We start from the raw sequence: 25,244 nt of genomic DNA, 5'->3' as shown, positions 1-25,244 counted from the left end.
TTGGAGGTAGGTGAACACTTTGGTGATAGTGATCACAATTCGATTACGTTTACTTTAGTGATGGAAAGGGATAGGTATATACCGCAGGGCAAGAGTTATATCTGGGGGAAAGGCAATTATGATGCGATGAGGCAAGACTTAGGATACATCGGATGGAGAGGAAAACTGCAGGGGATGGGCACAATGGAAATGTGGAGCTTGTTCAAGGAACAGCGACTACGTGTCCTTGATAAGTATGTACCTGTCAGGCAGGGAGGAAGTGGTCGAGTGAGGGAACCGTGGTTTACTAAAGCAGTCGAAACACTTGTCAAGAGGAAGAAGGAGACTTATGTAAAGTTGAGATATGAAGGTTCAGTTAGGGACCTCGAGAGTTACAAGTTAGCTAGGAAGGACCTAAAGAGAGAGCTAAGAAGAGCCAGGAGGGGACATGAGAAGTCTTTGGCAGGTAGGATCAAGGATAACCCTAAAGCTTTCTATAGATATGTCAGGAATAAAAGAATGACTAGGGTAAGAGTAGGGCCAGTCAAGGACAGTAGTGGGAAGTTGTGCTTGGAGTCCGAGGAGATAGGAGAGGTGCTAAATGAATATTTTTCGTCAGTATTCACACAGAAAAAAGACAATGTTGTTGAGGAGAATACTGAGATTCAGGCTACTAAACTAGAAGGGCTCGAGGTTCATAAAAAGGAGGTGTTAGCAATTCTGGAAAGTGTGAAAATAGATAAGTCACCTGGGCCGGATGGGATTTATCCTAGGATTCTCTGGGAAGCTAGGGAGGAGATTGCTGAGCCTTTGGCCTTGATCTTTAAGTCATCTTTGTCTACAGGAATAGTGCCAGAAAACTGGAGGACAGCAAATGTTGTCCCCTTGTTCAAGAAGGGGAGTAGAGATAACCCCGGTAACTATAGACCAGTGAGCCTTACTTCTGTTGTGGGCAAAATCTTGGAAAGGTTTATAAGAGCTAGGATGTATAATCATCTGGAAAGGATAATTTGATTGGAGATAGTCAACACGGTTTTGTGAAGGGTAGGTTGTGCCTCACAAACCTTATTGAGTTCTTTGAGAAGGTGACCAAACAGGTGGATGAGGGTAAAGCAGTTGATATGGTGTATGTGGATTTCAGTAAAGCGTTTGATAAGGTTCCCCATGGTAGGCTACTGCAGAAAATAGGGAGGCATGGGATTCAGGGTGATTTAGCAGTTTGGATCAGAAATTGGCTAGTTGGAAGAAGACAAAGGGTGGTGGTTGATGGGAAATGTTCAGATTGGAGTCCAGTTACTCGTGGTGTACCACAAGGATCTGTTTTGGGGCCACTGCTGTTTGTCATTTTTATAAATGACCTGGAGGAGGGCGTAGAAGGATGGGTGAGTAAATTTGCAGATGACACTAAAGTCGGTGGAGTTGTGGACAGTGCGGAAGGATGTTACAAGTTACAGAGGGACATAGATAAGCTGCAGCGCTGGGCTGAGAGGTGGCAAATGGAGTTTAATGTAGAAAAGTGTGAGGTGATTCATTTTGGAAGGAATAACAGGAAGACTGAGTACTGGGCTAATGGTAAGATTCTTGGCAGTGTGGATGTGCAGAGAGATCTCGGTGTCCATGTACATAGATCCTTGAAAGTTGCCACCCAGGTTGAGAGGGTTGTTAAGAAGGCGTACGGTGTGTTAGCTTTTACTGGTAGAGGGATTGAGTTTCGGAGCCATGAGGTCATGTTGCAGCTGTACAAAACTCTGGTGCGGCCGTATTTGGAGTATTGCGTGCAATTCTGGTCGACGCATTATAGGAACGACGTGGAAGCATTGGAAAGGGTGCAGAGGAGATTTACCAGAATGTTGCCTGGTACGGAGGGAAGATCTTATGAGGAAAGGTTGAGGGACTTGAGGCTGTTTTCGTTAGAGAGAAGAAGGTTAAGAGGTGACTTAATTGAGGCATACAAGGTGATCAGAGGATTGGATAGGGTGGACAGTGAGAGCCTTTTTCATCAGATGGTGATGTCTAGCACGAGGGGACATAGCTTTAAATTGAGGGGAGATAGATATAAGACAGATGTCAGAGGTAGGTTCTTTACTCAGAGAGTAGTAAGAGTGTGGAATGCCCTGCCTGCAACAGTAGTGGACTCGCCAACACTAAGGACATTCAAATGGTCATTGGATAGACATGTGGACGATAAGGGAATAGTGTAGATGGGCTTTAGAGTGGTTTCACAGGTTGGCGCAACATCGAGGGCTGAAGGGCCTGTACTGCGCTGTTATGTTCTATGATTAGGAAGTGGATGATGGAGGAGGGGGCGGCATGATGCTAAGTCACCAGCCTAGGGGCACTAGTCACGGCTCCGCTGCCGTTCTCACCGGTGCGATACACCACAAGTCCGGTGATGGCGGCGGCACTGAGGATTTGGGGGCAGTGGAGGAGACACAGGCAGGAGGAGGGGGCCTCTGTGTGGACCCTGATACGGAATAACCATAGATTTGCTCCAGGTAGGAAGGATGGGGCGGTTCCAAGGCTGGTATAGGGCAGGTATTAGGAGGATGGGGGACTTTTTTATAGACGGGACTTTCCCTAGCATGCAGGCGCTGGAGGAGAGGTTTGGCTTGCCCCCGGGGAATGGGTTCAGGTACCTCCAGCTTCGTGTCTTTCTTAGAAAACAGGTGGGGACATTTCCGCTGCTGCCCCCACGTAGGATCCAGGACAGGGTGGTGTCTGGCACCTGGGAAGGGGAGGGGAAGGTGTCGGACATATATCAGGAGCTGCAGGAGGTGGAGGAAGCCTCAGTGGAGGAGTTAAAGGGCAAGTGGGAGGAGGAGCTGGGTGAGGAGCTGGATGAGGGCCTGTGGGCCGACGTCGTGGGCAGGGTGAACTCCTCTTCATCATGTGCCAGGCTCAGCTTAATTCAGTTTAAGGTGGTGCATCGGGCACATATAACGGCGGGAAGAATGAGTACGTTTTTTGGGGTGGAGGACAGGTGCCCGAGATGTGCAGGGAGTCCGGCGAATCATGCCCATATGATTTGGGCATGCCCGGCACTTAAAGACTTCTGGCAGGGGTTTGCGAGGGTGATGTCTAGGATTTTGGACACTCGGGTGAAGGCGAGTCCAATAGTCGCGATATTTGGGGTGGTCGAGAATCCGGGAGTGCAGGAAGCGACAGAGGCCGAGGTACTGGCCTTTGCCTCCCTGGTAGCCCGGAGACAGATCTTGTTAATGTGGAGGGACTCAAAACCCCCGAGTGTGGAGTCCTGGGTTAGCGATATGGCAGGGTTCCTCAGCCTGGAGCGAATAAAGTTCGCCTTGAGAGGGTCCTTGATGGGGTTCTCCCGGCGGTGGCAACCTTTCCTTGACTTTCTAGGGGAGCAGGAAGTGTCAGCAGCAGCAGCATCCTGGGAGGAGGGGGGGCGGGGGGGGGGAAACTGTTGATATAATGTAAGGTTTATAGGAAGACAACACCCACCTTGTTCTGTTTAATAATTCTTGTTTATTTTTATTTTTATTATTATTTGTACTGCTATCTTTGATATGTAAAAACGTTGGTTGGAAAAGCTTTAATAAAACATTTATTTAAAAAAACGCAGATATCTTTGCAGCATCCCTGAGCACGGGTGAGGTCCGGGAGGACTGGAGAATTGCTAATGTTGTCCCTTTGTTTAAGAAGGGTAGCAGGGATAATCCAGGGAATTATAGACCTGTGAGCTTGATGTCAGTGGTAGGCAAACTGTTGGAGAAGGTACTGAGGGATAGGATCAATTCACATTTGGAAGGACATAGACTTATCAGTGATAGGCAGCATGGTTTTGCGCAGGGAAGATCATGTCTTACAAACTGGAATGCTGGAATCTATCATCAAGGAAGAAATAGCGAGGCATCTGGATGGAAATTGTCCCATTGGACACACGCAGCATGGGTTCATAAAGGGCAGGTCGTGCCTAACTAATTTAGTGGAATTTTTTGAGGACATTAACAGTGCGGTAGATAACGGGGAGCCAATGGATGTGGTGTATCTGGATTTCCAGAAAGCCTTTGACAAGGTGCCACACAAAAGGTTGTTGCATAAGATAAAGATGCATGGCATTAAGGGGAAAGTAGGAGCATGGATAGAGGATTGGTTAATTAATAGAAAGCAAAGAGTGGGGATTAATGGGTGTTTCTCTGGTTGGCAATCAGTAGCTAGTGGTGTCCCTCAGGGATCAGTGTTGGGCCCACAACTGTTCACAATTTACATAGATGATTTGGAGTTGGGGACCAAGGGCAATGTGTCCAAGTTTGCAGACAACACTAAGATAAGTGGTGAAGCAAAAAGTGCAGAGGATACTGGAAGTCTGCAGAGGGATTTGGACAGGCTACGTGAATGGGCTAGCGTCTGGCAGATGGAATACAATGCTGACAAATGTGAGGTTATCCATTTTGGTAAGAATAACGGCAAAAGGGATTATTATTTAAATGATAAAAAATTAAAACATGCTGCTGTGCAGAGATCTGGGTGTGCTAGTGCATGAGTCGCAGAAAGTTGGTTTTCAGGTGCAACAGGTGATTAAGAAGGCAAATGGAATTTTGTCCTTCATTGCTAGAGGGATGGAGTTTAAGACTAGGGAGGTTATGCTGCAATTGTATAAGGTGTTAGTGAGGCCACACCTGGAGTATTGTGTTCAGGTTTGGTCTCCTTACTTGAGAAAGGACGTACTGGCACTGGAGGGTGTGCAGAGGAGATTCACTAGGTTAATCCCAGAGCTGAAGGGGTTGGATTACGAGGAGAGGTTGAGTAGACTGGGACTGTACTCGTTGGAATTTAGAAGGATGAGGGGGGATCTTATAGAAACATATAAGATTATGAAGGGAATAGATAGGATAGATGCGGGCAGGTTGTTTCCACTGGCGGGTGAAAGCAGAACTAGGGGGCATAGTCTCAAAATAAGGGGAAGTAGATTTAGGACTGGGTTTAGTCGGAACTTCTTCACCCAAAGGGTTGTGAATCTATGGAATTCCTTGCCCAGTGAAGCAGTAGAGGCTCCTTCATTAAATGTTTTTAAGATAAAGATAGATAGTTTTTTGAAGAATAAAGGGATTAAGGGTTATGGTGTTCGGGCCGGAAAGTGGAGCTGAGTCCACAAAAGATCAGCCATGATCTCATTGAATGGCGGAGCAGGCTCGAGGGGCCAGATGGCCTACTCCTGCTCCTAGTTCTTATGTTCTAAACCTAATAGAATTCCTTGAGGAAGTAACAAAGTTAATTGATGAGGGAAGGGCTGTGGCGTTTGATAAAGTTACCCATGGCAGATTGATGGAAAAAGTAAAGTCGTATGGGGTTCAGGGTGTACTAGCTAGATGGATGAAGAACTGGCAGGGAAACAGGAGACAGAGAGTAGTGGTGGAAGGGAGTGTCTCAAAATGGAGAAAGGTGACTAGTGGTGTTCCACAGGGATCCGTGCTCGGACCACTGTTGTTTGTGATATACATAAATGATCTGGATGAAGGTATAGGTGGTCTGATTAGCAAGTTTGCAGATGATACTAAGATTGGTGGAGTTGCAGATAGCGAGGAGGACTGTCAGAGAATACAGCAAAATATTGATAAATTGGAGAGTTGGGCAGAGAAATGGCAGATGGAGTTCAATCCAGGCAAATGTGAGGTGATGCATTTTGGAAGATCTAATTCAAGAGCGGACTGTACAGTCAATGGAAGAGTCCTGGGGAAAATTGATGTACAGAGAGATCTGGGAGTTCAGGTCCATTGTACCCTGAAGGTGGCAACGCAGGTCGATAGAGTGGTCAAGAAGGCATACAGCATGCTTGCCTTCATCGGATGGGGTATTGAGTACAAGAGTCGGCAGGTCATGTTATAGTTGTGCAGGACTTTGGTTAGGCCACATTTGGAATACTGTGTGCAGTTCTGGTCTCCACATTACCAGAAGGATGTGGATGCTTTAGAGAGGGTGCAGAGGAGGTTCACCAGGATGTTGCCTGGTATGGAGGGTGCTAGCTATGAAGAAAGGTTGAGTAGATTAGGATTGTTTTTGTTGGAAAGACGGAGGTTGAGGGTGACCTGATGGAGGTCTACAAAATTATGAGAGCTATGGACAGGGTGGATAGCAACAAGCTTTTTCCAAGAGTGGGGGTGTCAATTACAAGGGGTCACGATTTCAAGGTGAATGGGAAAGTTTAAAGGAGATGTGCGTGGAATGTTTTTTACGCAGAGGGTGGTGGGTGCCTGGAACGCTTTGCCAGCAGAGGTGGTAGAGGCTGGCACGATAGCATCATTTAAGATGCATCTAGACAGATATATGAATGGGCGGGGAACAGAGGGAAGTAGATCCTTGGAAAATAGAAGACAGGTTTAGATAAAGGATCTGGATCAGCGCAGGCTGGGAGGGCCGAAGGGCCTGTTCCTGTGCTGTAATTTTCTTCGTTTTTTGACAAGATATTGGCTAAGATGCTGATGTTAAGGTTGGAGGTTTGTCTTACGAGGGTGATTGGGAAGGGTCAGATGTGGTATGCTAAGGACAGACAGTTGTCATCGAATGTGAGGAGGTTGCTGAATGTGGTGCGTTCTCCGGCAGAGGGAAGGGAGTCCGAATTGGTGGTGGCATTAGATGCAAAGAAGGTGTTTGATTGGGTGGAGTGGAGTTATTTGATGGCGGTGTTAGACAAATTTGGGATTGGGATGAGGTTTGTGGCATGAGTGCAGGGTGCAGTTGCTGTATAAGGAGCAGATGGTGAGCATGCGCACAAATAATATGAATTCAGGGTATTTTGCATTGCACTGGGTGGCGAGGCAGGGGTGACTATGTCCACCCTTCTGTTTGTATTGGCTATAGAGCCATTGTGCTGAGGAGCTCGGGGTTGTGGAAGGGGTTAGTGAGGGGAGAGGGGCGTGGAGCATAGGGTGTTCTTGCATGCAGCTGACTTGTGTTATATATTTTGGAGCTGGGCTCTTCGATGGGGGACATAATGGGCTAGCTTCAGTGATTTGGGACATTCCCTGGGTATAAGTTGAATTTGGGGAAAAGTGAGTACTTTGTGGTTTCCTCTCCAGAGGCAGGATCTGGGTGGGTGGTCTGCCATTCCATCTGACAGCATCTCACTTTAGGTATCTGGGGGTTCAGGTGGCCCAGGGTTGGGCAGGTGTCCGGAAGTTCAACTTCACTCGCTTGGTGGGGCGGGTAAAGGTTGATATGTTGAAGTGTAATAATCTTCCTCTGTCGTTGGCGGGCCGGGTACAGGCAGTAAAGATAAATATTTTGCCGCAATTCTTGTTTTTCTTTCAGGGCCTGCTGGTCATTTTGCCTATGGCATTTTTCAAGGGCATGGATAGGCTGGTCTCTTCATTTGTCTGGGTGGGGAAGGGAGCGAGGATAAGGAAGATGATACTGCAGAGGGGATGGCTGGTGGTGGTGGTGGGGGGGGGGGGGGTTAGGCCTACTGAATTTGATGTACTTTATTGGGCGGCAAGGTGGCACAGTGGTTAGCATTGCTGCCTCACAGCGCCGAGGACCCAGGTTTGATCTCAAACTTCCATGTATTTTGTGAGCCATGTTTGGGCAGCAACTAAGAGAAAGGAAGGAAAAGGAAGGAATAGAGAACAGTGTGTTGTTTGCAATTGATACATTTAGTAGTAAGAGTGCTATGAAACCAGGAAGCTGGTCAGACACAGATGAGATGTTGAAGAAGCAACAGCAAGAGAGTTAGAGAGGGGCAGCCAACCTCCGGAAACAGTTCAGGTAAAGATGAAGGACTGAAGGCAAACTGTCAGTTTGTGCAAAAGATTGTTTTCTTCATTCAACCGAAGACCATTCCCAAGTCCTGGTCACTTAAGTTGTACCGTGTGATAGTCACTGGCTAGATTTGACTAATAGATTTATGATTGCTTGGGAAATGGAGGGGTCTCAGCAGAGTTTAGGATAATGAGGGGAACAGATGAACAAAGAAAAGTACAGCACAGGAACAGGCCCTCCAAGCCTACGCCGACCATGCTGCCCGTCTAAACTAAAATCTTCTGCACTTCCGGGGTCTGTATCCCTCTATTCCCATCCTATTCATGTATTTGTCAAGATGCCCCTTAAATGTCACTATCGTCCCTGCTTCCACCACCTCCTCCGGCAGCGAGTTCCAGGCACCCACTACCCTCGGTGTAAAAAAACTTGCCTCGTACATCTCCTCTAAACCTTGCCCCTCGCACCTTAAAGCTATGCCCCCTCGTAATTGACCCCTCTATCCCGAGAACAAGCCTCTGACTTTTTGGGGTTTCCAGTCTTTGAGGGATTAAGTTACTGTTAATGTGCCAAAGTATAAGATGTTCTTTGCAGTGTTTCATTATATTTCTTCAACTTTAATAAATATTTTATTGTCATTTAATACATAGAACATACAGTGCAGAAGGAGGCCATTCAGCCCATCGAGTCTGCACCGACCCTCTTAAGCCCTCACTTCCACCCTCCCCGTAACCCAATAACCCCTCCTGGGGATGTGAAGGAGATTTGTAAACTTTTATCCGGACTGTAGTGTGAAGTGTTGGTAACGTGTGTTGCTTTAAGAGGATGATGAGCAAGATCAATTGATACCTCATCATTATTAACCTCCCTCAGGTTCATGTTTATTCGACTTAAATCACTTGTAATTATCACTCGCTGCTCACCTTTTTTTTAGGTGTTTTTGGAACTAAAATTAGTCCTGATTTCACTGACAGTTTGTTTTCTAATGCCATTTCATGTTTAAAACTGTTCTCTGCTTCCTTCTCTTCATCCTCATCAAGGTGGAAGTATAACAAAACAAGTTCCAAATATGCTTGCCTGATCAACCTACAAGATAAAAAAAGAGAATCACCGCTTTTTGTGTCAGTCATCATTCATTTAAAAATAATGGTTGAATTTTCTTCTGGTGGCAGACTAGTGGTAGGACGTAGCCACTAACATATGTATTCCTTACGGCATCCTCATTATGAATACAGGTAAGATCATTCCTCATTGGGTTGCTGTCACTGGGAAGGCAGCAAAGGAACAAACACATGAATGATGTCGGAAGTCTGGGGTGGTATTCTCCGTCTTCCGCCGCAACCTTTTTCTGGTGCAGCGCTCCCAGCAGGCAGCGGGGTTCTTCGACTCGGCAGCCCGGTCAATGGGGTTTTCCATTGTCGGCACCCCCATGCTGTCGGGAAATCCGCAGGCGTGAGTGCGCTGCCGGCGAAACGGGAGGATCCCGCCGACAGAGAATCTAGCCCCTGATGTCTCAGGGAAGCCAACAATAGAAAAGACTCCCAGGACTTCTGGTGATAGTGGTGTGCTGAGCGGATGCACATCACCGGGGCTGTTTAGCACACTGGGCTAAATTGCTGGCTTTGAAAGCAGACCAAGACAGGCCAGCAGCACGGTTCAATTCCCGTAACAGCCTCCCCGAACAGGCGCCAGCATGTGGTGACTAGGGGCTTTTCACAGTAACTTCATTGAAGCCTACTTGTGACAATAAGCGATTTTCATTTTTTTTTTTCATTTCATCAGGTGGCTCTCCTCTCAACCAGAGCCAAATAGGCATTTTTAGGTGAATTGTGCCCAAAAATTGAAGGCAAATCAACCTCAATGGAGGAAAGAAAACGATCACAAAAAGAAATGCCAGCAAACGGGAGCTTGAGTGGTCGAAGGGACGGCAAAAGTGGCGGAAAGAGCCACGAACAGCAAGCGGATGAACTGGCCAAAGATGTGCAGGTTAGGTGGATTGGCCATTCTAAATTGCCCTTAGTGTCCAAAATTGCCCTTAGTGTTGGGTGGGGTTACTGGGTTATGGGGATAGGGTGGAGGTGTGGATCTTGGGTAGGATGCCCTTTCCAAGAGCCGGTGCAGACTCGATGGGCTGAATGGCCTCCTTCTGCACTGTAAATTCTATGAAATCAAAGAGGCGTTCAGAATTGAAATCCAGGTGGTGCTCAAGGTGGTGGTGACGGAGACGATGGTCACCTTATAAACAACAATCAATTGGTTGGGGAAAAAAGTGGAGGCAAAGGAGAGGACGATCACGACCAGGAGAGTGTTTCAACGGACCAGAGAGACAGGATTGTCGCTCTGGAAGCAGAAGTCAAAAAGTTGGTGGCGGTTCTCCAAGTCCTCGAGCTTTGCTCGGAGTCCTCTGTTGACCTCCACCACCCTCTGCAGCTCGTTCCCCATCAAGGTGAACTGGTCGCTGTGCTGCTACACGGCCTCCTCCACTTCCTTCATCTTCTCGCCCTGCTCTCTCACCTCGGCCGATGTCTTTGCCACAGCTACCCTCACCGGGGCGATTGCCTCCTCCACCAATGACTTCAATGCGACGACCATCTCCTTCCTCAAAGCCTCCATGTGCCTCGCATCTGCTTTTCCAGCTACACCACCATCACCTCGGTCATCTTCTCCACCATAAATAGTGCGGCTCCACCATGCGGTCCGGTATCCGCCATCTTGTCAGCATTTTGCTGGTCCTCTCATTCAACGGCGAGCCCGCGTTTCCTCCCTTATTCGACGCTGCTTTTCGCATCCTTTAGCGACTTATTATTTTTCCTTTTTTTTTTCTCCACCCTTCTTTCCTTATTCAGTTTTTTTTAATAGAAAAACAAAAAATTCTTCCTTCAAAAAAAGAAAAAAAACTTTCACCAAATTTCTTTAAAACTTCTTTCTCTTTTTTGTATTCCTCCAGAATTTCCCTGGAACCGTACTTCATTCTTCTTACAACATTCTAGGCGGGCGCCACCCGATGTGGGACATCTCACCTACATCGCTCCTGGCTTCGGGCTTGCTGCCTCGACCACAGTTTGGCTCCGCCCCCGCTGCTCTGACATCGAGGGTAGTATGGTAGTCACCACTGTTGTATAATATTGTATATACTGCACTGCATACAAGGGTATTACGGTAAGGCCCCTGTACTACAGGTACGAGGGTAGATTCCTGCCTGCTGGCTCCGCCCAGTAGGCAGAGTATAAATGTATGTGCTCTCCGAACTGCAGCCATTTCGGCAGCAGCTGTAGGAGGCCACACATATCTGTGTAATAAAGCCTCGATTACTCTCTACTCTTGTCTCGTCGTAATTGATAGTGCATCAATTTATTACACAGAGATTTTACAAAGATGGATCTCCGCATCAAGCCGGATCGCCTGCAGCTGCATCCTCAAGCAGACAACACCCAAAAAGGACTTCGCACATTGGCTAGCTTGCTTTGAAGCGTACATCGGATCTGCGACAGACCCAATCCCAGAAGCACAGAAGCTTCAGATTCTGTACACGTGGCTGAGCTCCGATGTCTTTCCTCTCATCCAGGACACGCCTACCTACGCAGTGGCCATGGCGCTACTGAAGGAGAACTACGCTCAGCAGACCAACAGGATTTACGCCAGGCACCACCTGTCCACGCGACGCCAACTTCCCGGTGAGTCGGTGGAAGTTTTCTGCAGTGCCCTGCTCGCCCTGGTGAGAGACTGTGATTGCCAGGCCATTTCGGCTGCTGAACATTCTAACCTGCTAATGAGAGACGCGTTCATTACGGGCACAGGGTCGGCCTACATCCGCCACCGCCTCTTAGAAGGGGCTACACTTGACCTTGCGGTGACCAAGAAACTAGCGCTCTCGCTCACAGTCACCTCACGCAAAGTACAGGCGTATACCCCCGACCGTATGGCCCACCCCTCCTGGGCATCGTGGACCCTGCCAGAGGCCACCCCATCATGGACCCCATCAGCGACTGCCGCCAGTCAACCCCACGCCTGCGCCGCGCGGCAGCCAACCAATCCCGGGGGACCCAAGTGCTACTTCTGCGGACAGACAAAATACCCCCGGCAGCGCTGCCTGACGCGGCGCGCGCTCTGCAAGTCCTGCGGCAAGAAAGGACATTTTGCTGCAGTATGCCAGGCCAGCTCAATCGCCGCCATTGTCCCTGCACCCCCCACATGCGGCCAGTGGGCGCCGCCATCTTCCTCGCCTCAGACCACATGCGGCCCGTGGGCGCCGCCATGTTGCTCCCCTCAAAACGCGTGTGGCCCATGGGTGCCGCCATCTTGCTTGCCTCACAACCATGGGCGGAGCCATCTTGCCTGCCCCAGGACATGTGCAGCCCGAGGGGGCCGCCATCCTGCCTGCCTCAGGACACGTGCGGCCCATGGGCACCGCCATCTTCCCCGCCTCAGGACCTCTGCCCATCGGGCAGCTCATCGCCTGCAACCGCTGACGACCAGCCGTGTCTCGCCTCCCGACCAGTCCCGACTGCACAACCTCGCGACCGCGTCGACGAAGGTGAAGGTCGACGGGCATGAGATATCCTGCCTTCTGGACTCCAGGAGCACTGAGAGCTTCATCCACCCTGATACAGTAAGGCGCTGCTCCCTTGCGGTACACCCCATTAACCAAAGAATCACCCTGGCCTCCGGATCCCACTCCGTGGCGATCTGAGGGTACTGCATCCCACCCTCACCATCCAGGGCATAGACTTCAGCGGCTTCCGGCTCTACGTCCTCCCCAACCTCTGCGCTGCCTTGCTACACGGCCTGGACTTCCAGTGCAACCTCCAGAGTCGAACCCTGAAATTTGGCGGGCCCCTACCACACCTTACTGTATGTGGCCTCACCAACCTTAAGGTCGACCCGCCTTCTCTATTTGCAAACCTCACCCCGGATTGCAAATCCGTCGCCACCAGGAGCAGATGGTACAGTGCCCAGGACAGGACCTTCATCAGGTCTGAAGTCCAGCGGCTGCTGCGGGAAGGCATTATTGAGGGCAGCAACAACCCCTGGAGAGCCCAAGTGGTAGTGGTGAAAACGGGGGAGAAAAACAGGATGGGCGTTGACTACAGTCAGACCATCAATCGGTACACGCAGATCGACGCGTACCCCCTCCCACGCATATCTGATATGGTCAATCAGATTGTACAGTACCGGGTCTTCTCGACAGTGGACCTGAAATCAGCCTACCACAAGCTCCCACTCGGGGTCGGGCCCCAGAAATCCGTTCTGAACCACATAGCCGAGGATGGCTAATCGGTTGGTGCTGAACACACATTTCTCCTTGTTGTAGGTTAGGTTGAGGAGTTTGGCGGTGTGGAGAAATTTGGAAAGGTTAGCATCGTGGTCCTTTTGGTCGTGGCTGCAGATGGTGACGTTATCCAGGTATGGGAAAGTGGTCCGCAGTCCGTACCGGTCAACCATTCGGTCCATCTCCCGTTGGAAGACCGAGACCCCGTTAGTGACACCGAAAGGAACCCTAAGGAAATGGTAAAGGTGGCCGTCCGCTTCAAATGCGGTGTACGGCCCACTCATCCACTCCACCGGTTTCCCACTGACGGCCGAGGCTCACCAGGCCTTCAACCGTATCAAGGTCGACATCGCCATGGCCGCGATGCACGCGGTCGACGAGACGCTCCCCTTCCAAGTTGAGAGCGATGCATCAGACGTCGCCCTGGCCGCCACCCTCAACCAGGCAGGCAGGCCCGTGACATTCTTTTCCCGCACCGTCCATGCCTCTGAAATTCGGCACTCCTCCGTCGAAAAGGAGGCCCAAGCTATCGTTGAAGCTGTGCCGCACTGGAGGCATTACCTGGTCGGCAGGAGATTCACTCTCCTCACAGACCAACGGTCGGTTGCCTTCATGTTTAACACACAGCACGGTAAGATCAAAAATGATAAGATCTTGCGGTGGAGGATCGAGCTCTCCACCTTTAATTACGAGATTTTGTATCGCCCCGGTAAGCTCAACGAGCCCCTCGATGCCCTGTCCCGAGGTACATGTGCCAGCACACAAGTGGACCGACTCCGGACCCTGCACGATGATCTGTCACCCAGGGGTTACCCGCTTTTATCACTTCATTAAGGCCCGCAATCTGCCCTACTCCATCGAGGAAGTCAGGGCTGTCACCAGAGACTGCCAGGTCTGCGCAGAGTGTAAATCGCACTTCTACCGGCCAGACCGTGCATGCCTGGTGTAGGCCACTTTGAACACCTCAGCATGGACTTCAAAGTCCCCTCCCCTCCACTGACCGCAACACATATTTTCTCAATGTGGTCGACGAATATTCCAGATTCCCCTTCGCCATCCCATGCCCCGATATGACGTCTGCCACCGTCATCAATGTCCTCAGCACCATCTTTGCTCTGTTTGGTTTCCCCGCCAAGTCCACAGCGACCGGGGATCCTCATTTATGAGCAATGAGCTGCGCCAGTACCTGCTCAACAGGGGCATTGCCTCGAGCAGGACGACCAGCTACAACCCCCGGGGAAACGTCAGGTGGAGCGGGAGAATGGGATGGTTTGGAAGGCCAGCCAGCTGGCCAGAAATCTCCCGGCCTCCTGCTGGCAGGAGGTCCTCCCCGACGCACTTCACTCCATTCGGTTGCTCCCGTGCATGGCGACACGCACACACGGGGAGGATGTGCAGACTCCGCACAGACAGTGACCCAAGCCGGAATCGAACCTGGGAACCTGGAGCTGTGAAGCAATTGTGCTATCCACAAGGCTACCGTGCTGCCCTACAAGGCTACCGTGCTGCCCTACGGTTACAAGTATGTGTTGGTGGTCATAAACACCTTCACAAAATGGGTGGAACCATTTCCATCATGAACTAATACGGCCAAGACAATGGCTGAAATATTAACACACCACATCTTTACAAGATGGGATCTCCCACGCAGTATAGAATCCGATCAAGGCTCCCATTTCACCGGACGTGTAATGAAAAACGTCCTCACGATTTTCGGCATTAGACAAAAGTTCCATATCGCATACCACCCCCAGTCAAGTGGTATTGTAGAACGAATGAATAGGACATTGAAAGCTACCCTCAGGAAAATGGTACAGCAGAATAATAGCACCTGGGATTCAGTACTCCCAGAAACATGGTACCCACGTCCACAGGATACACCCTCCACACTCTCATGACCGGACGGCCCATGAAAGGCACTGAGTATTTATTAGGACTGGATTTGGCCAGCCCCGCAGTTACAGCCCTCACGCATGAAAATGCGGTAAACCACTGATGCAGAACATAAAGGCAGCCCACCTCGCAGCAGCAGTAAGACTTGGAACCAGGAAGAAACAGAGCAAGGCGTGTTTCAACAAAACAGTGCACGCCACTGAGTTTACAGTAGGGCAACAAGTTATGCTTTCCTTTTACATCCCCAGCTCATTCCTTTCCCCCAAATTTTCCGGACTGTACTCCATTTCGGACAAAGTCAGCCCCTCAGTATACAAAATAACCTATCCAAATGGTAAGTCTGCGTGGTTTCATATAAACCAGCTCAAGGCTTACGGCTCACAGAATAACCACACACACATCCTGCTCGCAGCAGCGGACGAGCACGTCCCGCCCACAGATGACGTATTCCTACCCTCCCCAAGCCACTCCAGTCCGCCCTCAGACACGACTCCAACTCTGCCCCCAAAGGCACGACTCCGCCTCTCCCTTCCTTCAACCAGCAGTGACAGCGACAGCGGTCATGATGACAATAGCCACAGCACACCACGTTACGACTATACCCCTGCACCAGGCCCCACTCCCAGCGAATCCGAGCATGATTCTATTGACCCATTTGAGATCACTTACATTAAAGCCCCTGACCCAGACCCACCACCCGACGATTACGGATTGAAGCATAGTAGCTCCAGCCTCGACACACGATTCTGGCACCGAGACAATTCGTTCAGGCTCATCTGGAATGATGAGATGGACCCCAAGCAGCTTTAGCATGGTTACTACAGACAAGAGTTTGGCAGCCGGAAGAAGATGATGACTTAGAGTCTGACTCCCACCAAACAAATCCCTTTGCGACCCTCTTCGCTATGGAGCAGTGAGGTGTCCAGATGATGGAGAAAAAAAAAGGAACTGATGGAGAGATACGGTGTCCTTTCTGATGGAACCTGCACCATTTTTGTTGAATGTTTGTTCGTTAGTGTTAATGTTAAGTGTTGTTCGTAAACTCTTAAGTTTTCACGGCCCCACGTCACCACTCCTTTGACTCACCCTGGCAGTTAGAGGAACTAGTTTGTCCCCAGAAACTAGTTAAGAGGAACAAGTTTGTCCCCAGACAATAGTTCAGAGGAACTAGTTTGTCGACAGAACATGACTCACAGTTGCTCTCCTAATTCGAGAGGCAGCCCCCACGACAACCACATTCTTACCTGTTCTTGCCGGTTGCTCAGGCAGTGGAGAAACGGAATTGGTCCCTGCCCTGCCTGAGGACCCCCCCTCTGGTCAGCTACGCTCGGGTAGAGCACATATGGCATTGATCACCGTCCTACCCGGGGATTCCACCCATTTCTTACCCGCCGCGGCCTATACGCACCCCATTTTGGCTCGTTATGCTCAAAATTCTTTTGTTTGGTTTTGGCAACCCTTAGGTTGCTTCCCTATGCTATTTACATCCTCAAACATTGGGATGGTAAATCACACAGGCTGCGAGACGGCTTGGAGTGTGGCAGTATTTTTTTCTTAGATGTCTTGTCCCAATATTCGGTTTAAAAAAGAAAATGAGGGAGTCACAGATGGTGACCAATTATAAAGGGAGATTGGCAATAAAGGACAGACAGACATACAAGATCTTAAGCAAGATAATAACAGTAATTATGCTTGTGTTCACAAAACTCCAAAACCCCAGGAACCCCAGAGGAAGACAAAGTACCATTCATGCTACGGGACGAGGGCCAGGGGAGTTGCCATATTGATTAGCAAGAGGACGAGGTTCACTGAGACAAAGACGGTCACGGACCAAGGGGGACGTTACGTCATAGTCAGCAGTGTCCTGGACGGGGCACCGATGATTCTGGTAAATGTGTACGCTCCCAACTGGGATGACACAGACTTTATAAAGAAGACCATGACAGAAATTCCCGACATTGACACGCACCAACTGATCATGGGTTGCAACTTTTAAAAATAATATTTTTATTAAGGTATTTGAAAGTTTTTATAATAGTATCAATAACAATGACATGAACATAGTACAATAAACATTTCCGCCCCCATCCCAATCTTCACACACCCCAACCATAAAACAACAATCCGGCACCTCCCGCACGCCCCCCCCCCCCCGGCTTGGAATACTGCGTCTGCTGACATTTTAATTTTCCTCGAGAAAATCGACGAGCGGCTGTCACCTCCGGGTGAACCCAACCATTGACCCTCTTTTTTAAAAAATAATAATTTTTATTGGGGTTTTCACAAAATATCAACAACAGAATGAAAAAGGAGCCCAATAGAATTAAATACAGAACAAAGTAAAACAACCCCCGTGCCCCCCTCCCCCCTATACATAAATAATAAATTAACACCCCGAATTAACACAAAGCAAACATACCAAATATATACACCCTCTCAGGTCCCCCAGGGTAAATAAACAAAAATAAAATACAACCCCCCCCTCCCCGGGTTGCTGCTGCTGACCATTGTCTACCGTTCTGCCAGGAAGTCCAAGAACGGTTGCCACCGCCTAAAGAACTCTTGTACCGATCCCCTTAAGACGAATTTCACCCTCTCCAATTTAATAAACCCTGCCATATCTTTGATCCAGGATTCCACGCTTGGGGGCCTCGCATCCCTCCACTGAAGAAGAATCCTTTGCTGGGCTACCAGGGACGCAAAGGCCAGAAACCGGCATCTTTCGCCTCCTGCACTCCCGGCTCCCCTGCAACCCCAAATATTGCGAGCCCCCAGCACAGCTTGACCCTGGATCCTACCACCCCCGACACCGTCCTCGCTATGCCCTTCCAAAATTCCTCCAGCGCTGGGCATGCCCAGAACATATGGGTGTGGTTTGCTGGGCTCCCTGAGCACCTAACACACCTGTCCTCTCCCCCAAAGAACCGGCTCATCCTTGTCCCGGTCATGTGTGCCCTGTGCAGTACCTTAAACTGTATGAGGCTGAGCCTCGCGCACGAGAGGAAGAGTTCACCCTCCCTAGGGCATCTGCCCACGACACCTCTTCGATCTCCTCTCCCAACTCCTCCTCCCACTTACCTTTCAACTCCACCACCGAGGCCTCCTCCTCCTCCTGCATCGCCTGGTAAGTTTCCGAGATCTTTCCCACTCCAAACCAGAGAGCACCCTGTCCTGTACTGTGTGTGGCAGCAGCCGCGGGAATTCCACCACTTGCCGCCTGGCAAACGCCCTTACCTGTAAATATTTAAATGTGTTCCCCGGGGGGGAGCCCGTACTTCTCCTCCAGCTCACCCAGGTTCGCGAACTTCCCATCTACAAACAGGTCCCCCAACCTTCTTATCCCTGCCCTGTGCCACCCCGAAAACCCTCCGTCTATTCTCCCTGGGACAAACCGGTGGTTCCCCCGTATTGGGGTCCACACCGAGGCCCCAACTTCCCCCCTGTGCCGCCTCCGCTGCCCCCAGATTTTGAGGGTAGCCGCCACTACCGGGCCCGTGGTATACCTCATTGGAGGGAGCGGCAGCAGCACCGTTGCCAGCGCCTCCAGGCTTGTACCCTCACAAGACGCCGTCTCCAGCCTCTTCGATGCAACCCCCTCCGCCTCCATCACCCACTTGCGCACCATTGCCGCATTGGCAGCCCAGGAGTACCCACAGAGGTTGGGCAATGCCAGCCCCCCCCCCCCCCCCTCATCCCTACTCCGCTCCAGGAACACCCTTCCCACCCTCGGAGTCCCTCGCGCCCACACAAACCCCGTTATGCTCCTGTTGACCCGCCTAAAGAAGGCCTTAGGGATGAACATGAGGAGGCACTGGAACAGGAACAAAAACCTAGGGAGCACCGTCTTCTTAACTGACTGCACCCTACCCGCCAGGGACAGCAGCAACGCGTCCCACCTCTTGAACTCCTCCTCCATTTGCTCCACCAGCCTCGTGAAATTAAGTCTATGCAGGGCCCCCCCAGCTCCTGGCCACCTGGACCCCCAAATACCTGAAGCTCCTCTCCGCCCTTTTTAGTGGGAGCTCGCCAATCCCCCTCTCCTGGTCCCCTGGGTGAACTACGAACAACTTGCTCTTCCCCATGTTGAGCTTGTACCCTGAGAAATCCCCGAACTCCCTGGGGATCCTCATTACCTCCGGCATTCCCCCCACCGGGTCCGCCACATATAGCAGCAAGTCGTCCGCATAGAGCGACACCCTTTGCTCCTCCCCACCTCGCACCAACCCCCTCCAGTTCCTCGACTCCCTCAGTGCCATGGCCGGGGGTTCAATCGCCAGTGCGAAGAGCAGGGGGGACAGGGGATACCCCTGCCTCGTCCCTCGATGCAACCGAAAATACTCAGACCTCCTCTTGTTCGTGGCCACACTCGCCATCGGGACCTCGTACAACAGCCTAACCCACCTGACAAACCCCTCCCCAAACCCAAACCTCTTCAGCACCTCCCACAAGTACCCCCACTCTCTCCTATCGAAGGCCTTCTCAGCGTCCATCGTCACCACTATCTCCGCCACCCCCTCCCTCGCTGGCATCATAATAACGTTCAGGAGCCTCCGCTCATTTGCATTCAACTGCCTCCCCTTCACGAACCCCGTCTGGTCTTCGTGGATCACCTGCGGCACACAATCCTGAATTCTCGTGGCGAAAACCTTCGCCAGCACCTTGGCATCTACATTTAACAACAAAATCGGCCTGTAAGACCCACACTGCAGGGGATCCTTGACCCGCTTCAGGATCAAGGAGATCAGTACCCGGGACATCATCGGGGGCAATGCCCCCCCCTCCCTTGCCTCATTGAAGGTCCTAACCAGCAACGGGCCCAACAGGTCCACATATTTCTTGTAGAATTCGACCGGGAAACCGTCCGGCCCCGGTGCCTTCCCCGCCTGCATGCTCCCTATCCCTTTGGCCAGCTCCTCCAGCCCAATCGGGGCCCCCAATCCCACCACCAGTCCCTTCTCCACCTTCGGAAACCTCAGTTGGTCCAGAAAGCGGCCCATCCCTCCCTCCTCCAGTGGGGGCTCAGACTGATACAATTCCTCATAAAAGTCCCTGAAGACCCCACTGATGTCAACCCCACTCCGCACCACACTCCCACCCCTATCCTTAACTCCCCTGATCTCCCTAGCTGCGTCCCGCTTCCGAAGCTGATGCCCCAGCATCCGACTTGCCTTTTCCCCATACTCATAAATCGCTCCCTGGGCCTTCCTCCACTGCACCTCCGCCTTCCTGGTGGTCAACAGGTCGAATTCGGCCTGGAGGCTACGCCTCTTCCTCAACAGTCCCTCCGGCACCTCCGCATACCTCCTGTCTACCCTCACCATCTCCCCCACCAGCCTCGCCCTCTGCTCTCTCCTCTCCTTGTGGGCCCTAATGGAGATCAGCTCTCCCCTAACCACCGCCTTCAGCGCCTCCCATACCATCCCCACTCGGATCTCCCCGTTATCGTTGGCCTCCAGGTATCTCTCTATGCTTCCTCGGACCCGCTCACACACTTCCTCGTCCGCCAACAGCCCCACCTCCAAGCGCCACAACGGGCGCTGGTCCCTCTCCTCCCCCAGCTCTAGGTCTACCCAATGCGGGGCGTGATCCGAAATGGCTATCGCCGAGTACTCGGTATCCTCTACCCTCGCTATCAGCGCCCTACTCATAATTAAAAAAGTCGATCCGGGAATAAGCCTTATGAACATGCGAGAAGAATGAAAATTCCCTAGCCCCCGGCCTTGCAAATCTCCAAGGGTCCACCCCTCCCATCTGGTCCATAAACCCCCTCAGCACCTTAGCCGCCGCCGGCTTCCTACCCGTCCTAGACCTGGAGCGATCCAGTGCCGGATCCAACACCGTGTTAAAGTCCACCCCCTATTATCAGACCCCCACTTCCAAGTCCGGGATCCAACCCAACATGCGCTGCATAAAACCCGCATCGTCCCAGTTCGGGGCATACACATTGACCAGCACCACCCTTTCCCCTTTCAGCTTACCACTTACCATTACGTACCTACCGCCATTGTCTGTCATAATGCTCGACGCCTCGAACGACACCCTCTTTCCCACCAAGATCGCCACCCCCCCGATTTTTGGCATCCAGCCCCGAATGAAACACCTGACCTACCCATCCCTTCCTCAATCTGACCTGGTCTACCACCTTCAGGTGTGTCTCCTGGAGCATGACAACATCCGCCTTCAGCCCCTTCAGGTGCGCGTACACCCGGGACCGCTTGACCGGCCCGTTCAGTCCTCTTACATTCCAGGTTATCAGCCGGAACAGGGGGCTACTCAACCCCCCTCCCCCGCCGACTACCCATAACCGCTCCTTGGCCAGCCATGCGCCCGCACCCCACGTCCGGCCAGTTTCCCACGGCGGCAGACCCCCATCCCAACCCCCTCTACTCGCTCCAGCTCACCCTTGACCATAGCAGCAGCAACCCCCCCCCCCCCAGCTAGGACCCCTCCTGGCTGCTTTACTCCCCCCATTGCACTCCCGCAAGTCAGCTGACTCCTGCTGACCCCAGCTACTCCCGCCTCTCCTTCGACTCCTCCCATTGTGGGACATACTCTCCTCTTCCATTACCCATCCACAGGTTCTTCGCCTCCTTCTTCCATCCCAAGCGCGGGAAACAACCCTCGCTTCCCCGCCCCGGCCCCGCTCCCTTCAGCCTTCAGCGCGGGAAAATGCCCGTGCTTTCCACCTGCCTGGTCCCGCCAACTCTGTCGCCGCTACTTTTACAGGCCCAGTCCCCTCACCCGCGACTCGGGCCTCACCCTCCCCCGCTGGGCCCCATCCTCCCTACTGGCCATCCACCCCTACTCCATTTACTTACCCCCCTCCAAGAGCCCACCCGACAGAACCAACCAAAACTGCCCAAACCACCCTCACCGAACCAAAAAGAAACAAGAGCAAAGAACCCCCCCTCAAAATGTAACACCCCAACAGCAATCCCTGACCACCCATCCCGACCCTCAGATTGTGTCCAGCTTCTCGGCCTGGACAAAGGCCCACGCCTCCTCCGGAGACTCAAAATAATGGTGCCGGTCCTTGTAGGTGACCCACAGTCACGCCGGCTGCAGCATGCCAAACTTCACCCCCTTCCTGTGCAGCACCGCCTTCACCCGATTGTACCCGGCCCTCTTCTTTGACACCTCCGCACTCCAGTCCTGGTATATTCAAACCTCCGTGTACTCCCACCTGCTGCTCCTGTCTTTCTTGGCCCACCTGAGCACGCACTCCCGATCAGCGAACCGATTAAACTGCACCAGCACCGCCCGTGGGCGGCTCGTTAGCCTTGGGCCTCCTCGCCAGCACTCTATGGGCCCCTTCCAGCACCGGGGCCCCTGGCTCCCATCAGCGAGTTTAACATGGTGACCACATAGGCCCCCACATCCGACCTCTCCAGCCCCTCCGGGAGGCCCAGAATCCGCAAATTCTTCCGCCTCGACCGATTCTCCATCTCCTCGAACTGTTCCTGCCATTTCTTGTGGAGCGTCTCGTGCGCCTCCACCTTTACCGCAAGGCCTAAGATCCCGTCCTCATTGTCGGAGATCTTTTGTCGGACCTCGCGGATCTCCACCCCCTGGGCCGTCTGAGTCTCCAGCAGCTTGTCGATAGAAGCCTTCATCGGCTCCAGCAGGTCCGCTTTAATCTCCCTGAAGCAGCGCTGGATAACCTCCTGCTGCTCTTGCGTCCACTGCATCCACGCTGCCTGGTCCCCGCCCGCCGCCATTTTGTTCTACTTCCCTCGCACCTTCTTTGGGCTCACTACCACTTTTTTAGTCGCCCCGCTCCTGGTCCAAGCCATACACTGTTGCGGAACTATTGCAATCTCCTTCCCACACAGGGAAACGTTGAAAAAATGCTGTTGGGGGCCCTGAAAAGAGCCCAAAAGTCAGTTTTTAGTGAGAGCTGCCGAATGTGCGACTTAGCTCCACATAGCCGCAACCGGAAGTCCCAACCATTGACCCTCTTAAGGCAAACTTTATCTTCTCGAGACTGAGAAACCCAGCCATGTCACTAACCCAGGTCTCTACACTCGGGGGCTTTGGGTCCCTCCACATTAACAACATCCGTCTCCGGGCTACCAGGGAGGCAAAGGCCAAGACGTCAGCCTCTTTCGCCCCCTGAACTCCCAGCTCTTCCGACACTCCAAAGATCGCTACATCCGGACACGGCACCACCCGTGTTTTTAGTACCGTGGACATTGCCTTAGCGAAACCCTGCCAAAATCCTCTAAGCTTTGGGCATGCCCAAAACATGTGGACATGATTTGCTGGGCTTCCCGCGCACCTCGCACACCTATCCTCAACCCCAAAAAACTTGCTCATCCTAGCCACTGTCATGTGTGCCCGGTGAACTACCTTAAATTGTATCAGGCTAAGCCTGGCACATAATGAGGATGTATTAACCCTGCTTAGGGCATCCGTCCATAGACCCGCCTCTACCTCTCCTCCTAGCTCGTCCTCCCACTTGCCCTTAAGCTCCTCCACCGGAGTTTCCTCCAAAAGCTCCTGGCAAATATCTGATACCTTCCCCTCTCCCACCCAGGTACTGGAGACTACTCTCTCCTGTATCCCCCGTGGCGGCAGCAGCGGAAAGGCCAGAACCTGCTTTCTCAGGAAGTCTCGCACCTGCAAATACCTAAACCCATTCCCTGCTGGCAGTTCAAATTTATCCTCCAAGGCTTTCAAGCTGGGCAAGCTCCCGTCTATAAATAGATCCCCATCCTTCTAATTCCTGCCCTTCCGGAACCCACCATCCAGCCTACCCGGTGCAAACTGATGATTATTATAAATCGGGGTCCAAACCAATTGATGCACTATCAATTACCACAAAGACGAGAGAAGTGGATTAATCGAAGCTTTATTGAGCAAAGGTGTTGTGCCTCCTGTAGCTGCCACCAGAATGGCTGCAGCACCGGCGAGCACACACATTTATTGGTGGAGCAAGCAGGCAGGGATTTACCCATGTACCTCTATTATACGTGTCTTACCGTAAAACGTATAATACTGCTAGTGGTGACTATCACATTCACCCCCTGTTAAAAAAAAGTTTGGCGGGGGGTGGTGGAAACATTACAAGTTCAGTCTGTCGGGGGCCTTGATCCTCCTCTGCGATCGCCTCAGTCCTGGTGGTGATGTGGGCGCCGATTTGGTCCAGGAGCGTGTTGTCCTCGTCTTCGTCACCCCTGCGTGGAACCAATGGAAGGACGGATCCTCCTGGGCAGGGGCTGCGGTGAGGTTCGCTGGGGGGGGGGGGGGGGGGGGGGGGGGGGAGGAAGGGGGAGTGGCGCAGGGGTGAATGAGGCAACCGGGGGGGGGGGGGGGGGCGGTGTCAGGTCGGGGGCCGTGGTTGGGGATCCAGTGGGTGCCAGGTCCCGGAGGGAGACAGTGCCCTGACGCGTGTAGTATTGGGCCGGCGAGAATGGAAGAAGTGCCGTTATCAGTGCTCCCAAACTTGTGTCTTTGGATGACGCCGCCTCCATTCGCTCCCACACCGACCCCTCTCCTACTACCCACTTCCTAATCATGGCTATATTAGCCGCCCAATAGTAATTGCAGAAGTTCGGCTGTGCCAACCCACCCTCCCCTCGACTGCGCTCTAGGAACACTTTCTTCACTCGCGGGGTTTTACCCGCCCACACAAAGCCTGAAATAACCTTATTCACCCGCTTGAAAAAGGCCTTTGGGATGAAGATGGGGAGGCACTGAAAGACAAACAAAAATCTGGGGAGGACTGTCACTTTCACGGTCTGTACCCTCCCGACCAGTGACAGCGGGAGCGTGTCCCGTCTCTTAAAGTCCCCTTCCATTTGTTCTACCAGCTGGGATAGGTTTAACTTGTGCAGTGCCTCCCATTCCCGGGCCACCTGGATTCCCAGATACCGAAAGCTCTTCCCTACCATTCTAAGCGGCAGCTCTCCCAGTCTCTTCTCCTGTCCTCTTGCCTGGATCGAGAACATCTCGCTTTTTGCCATGTTCAATTTATACCCTGAAAAATTGCCAAATTCCCCCAGGATTCGCATTACTTCACCCATCCCCTCCAACGGGTCTGAAATATACAAGAGCAGGTTATCTGCGTAAAGCGAGACTCGGTGTGTCCCCCCGCCTCCCCCCCCCCCCCCCCCCCACCCCTGCCGAACCAGCCCTTTACAGTTCTTAGAGGCTCTTAACGTCATGGCCAATGGCTCATTGGCCAGAGCAAACAGTAACGGAGAGAGGGAGCACCCTTGCCATGTCCCTCGGTGTAGTTTAAAATGCCCCGACCTCAGCTGGTTCGTACGCACACTCGCTACTGGTGCCCGATAGAGCAACCGCACCCAGTCAATAAAGCCCTCACCAAACCCAACCCCAGTGCCTCGGCAAATACGTCATCCGTTACGTCACGGATGCACTTGTG

At 52.0% G+C, this 25,244-nt stretch overlaps 1 protein-coding gene and 1 long non-coding RNA gene across 3 annotated transcripts in view; one reads left to right on the top strand and one right to left on the bottom strand.

Annotated features, from left to right (window-relative positions):
• LOC140388178 (uncharacterized) overlaps positions 1–8,801 on the top strand; it is an 80,196-nt gene extending 71,395 nt beyond the window's left edge. The window contains exon 3 of the long non-coding RNA XR_011934119.1: positions 8,736–8,801. This is a non-coding gene — a long non-coding RNA (uncharacterized lncRNA). The remainder of the gene's footprint in view (positions 1–8,735) is intronic.
• Positions 1–25,244, bottom strand: part of LOC140388177 (cilia- and flagella-associated protein 54-like) — a 948,449-nt gene that overhangs the window by 145,594 nt on the left and 777,611 nt on the right. For both annotated transcript variants that reach the window (XM_072471937.1, XM_072471938.1), the window contains one exon: positions 8,619–8,781. In XM_072471937.1, the coding sequence (XP_072328038.1) occupies positions 8,619–8,781 (163 nt within the window). The remainder of the gene's footprint in view (positions 1–8,618; positions 8,782–25,244) is intronic.

This window comes from Scyliorhinus torazame, chromosome 13 (assembly GCF_047496885.1).
Source record: "Scyliorhinus torazame isolate Kashiwa2021f chromosome 13, sScyTor2.1, whole genome shotgun sequence".
Taxonomy (NCBI): Eukaryota; Metazoa; Chordata; class Chondrichthyes; order Carcharhiniformes; family Scyliorhinidae; genus Scyliorhinus; species Scyliorhinus torazame.
This window is presented reverse-complemented; position numbering and strand designations above follow the sequence as displayed.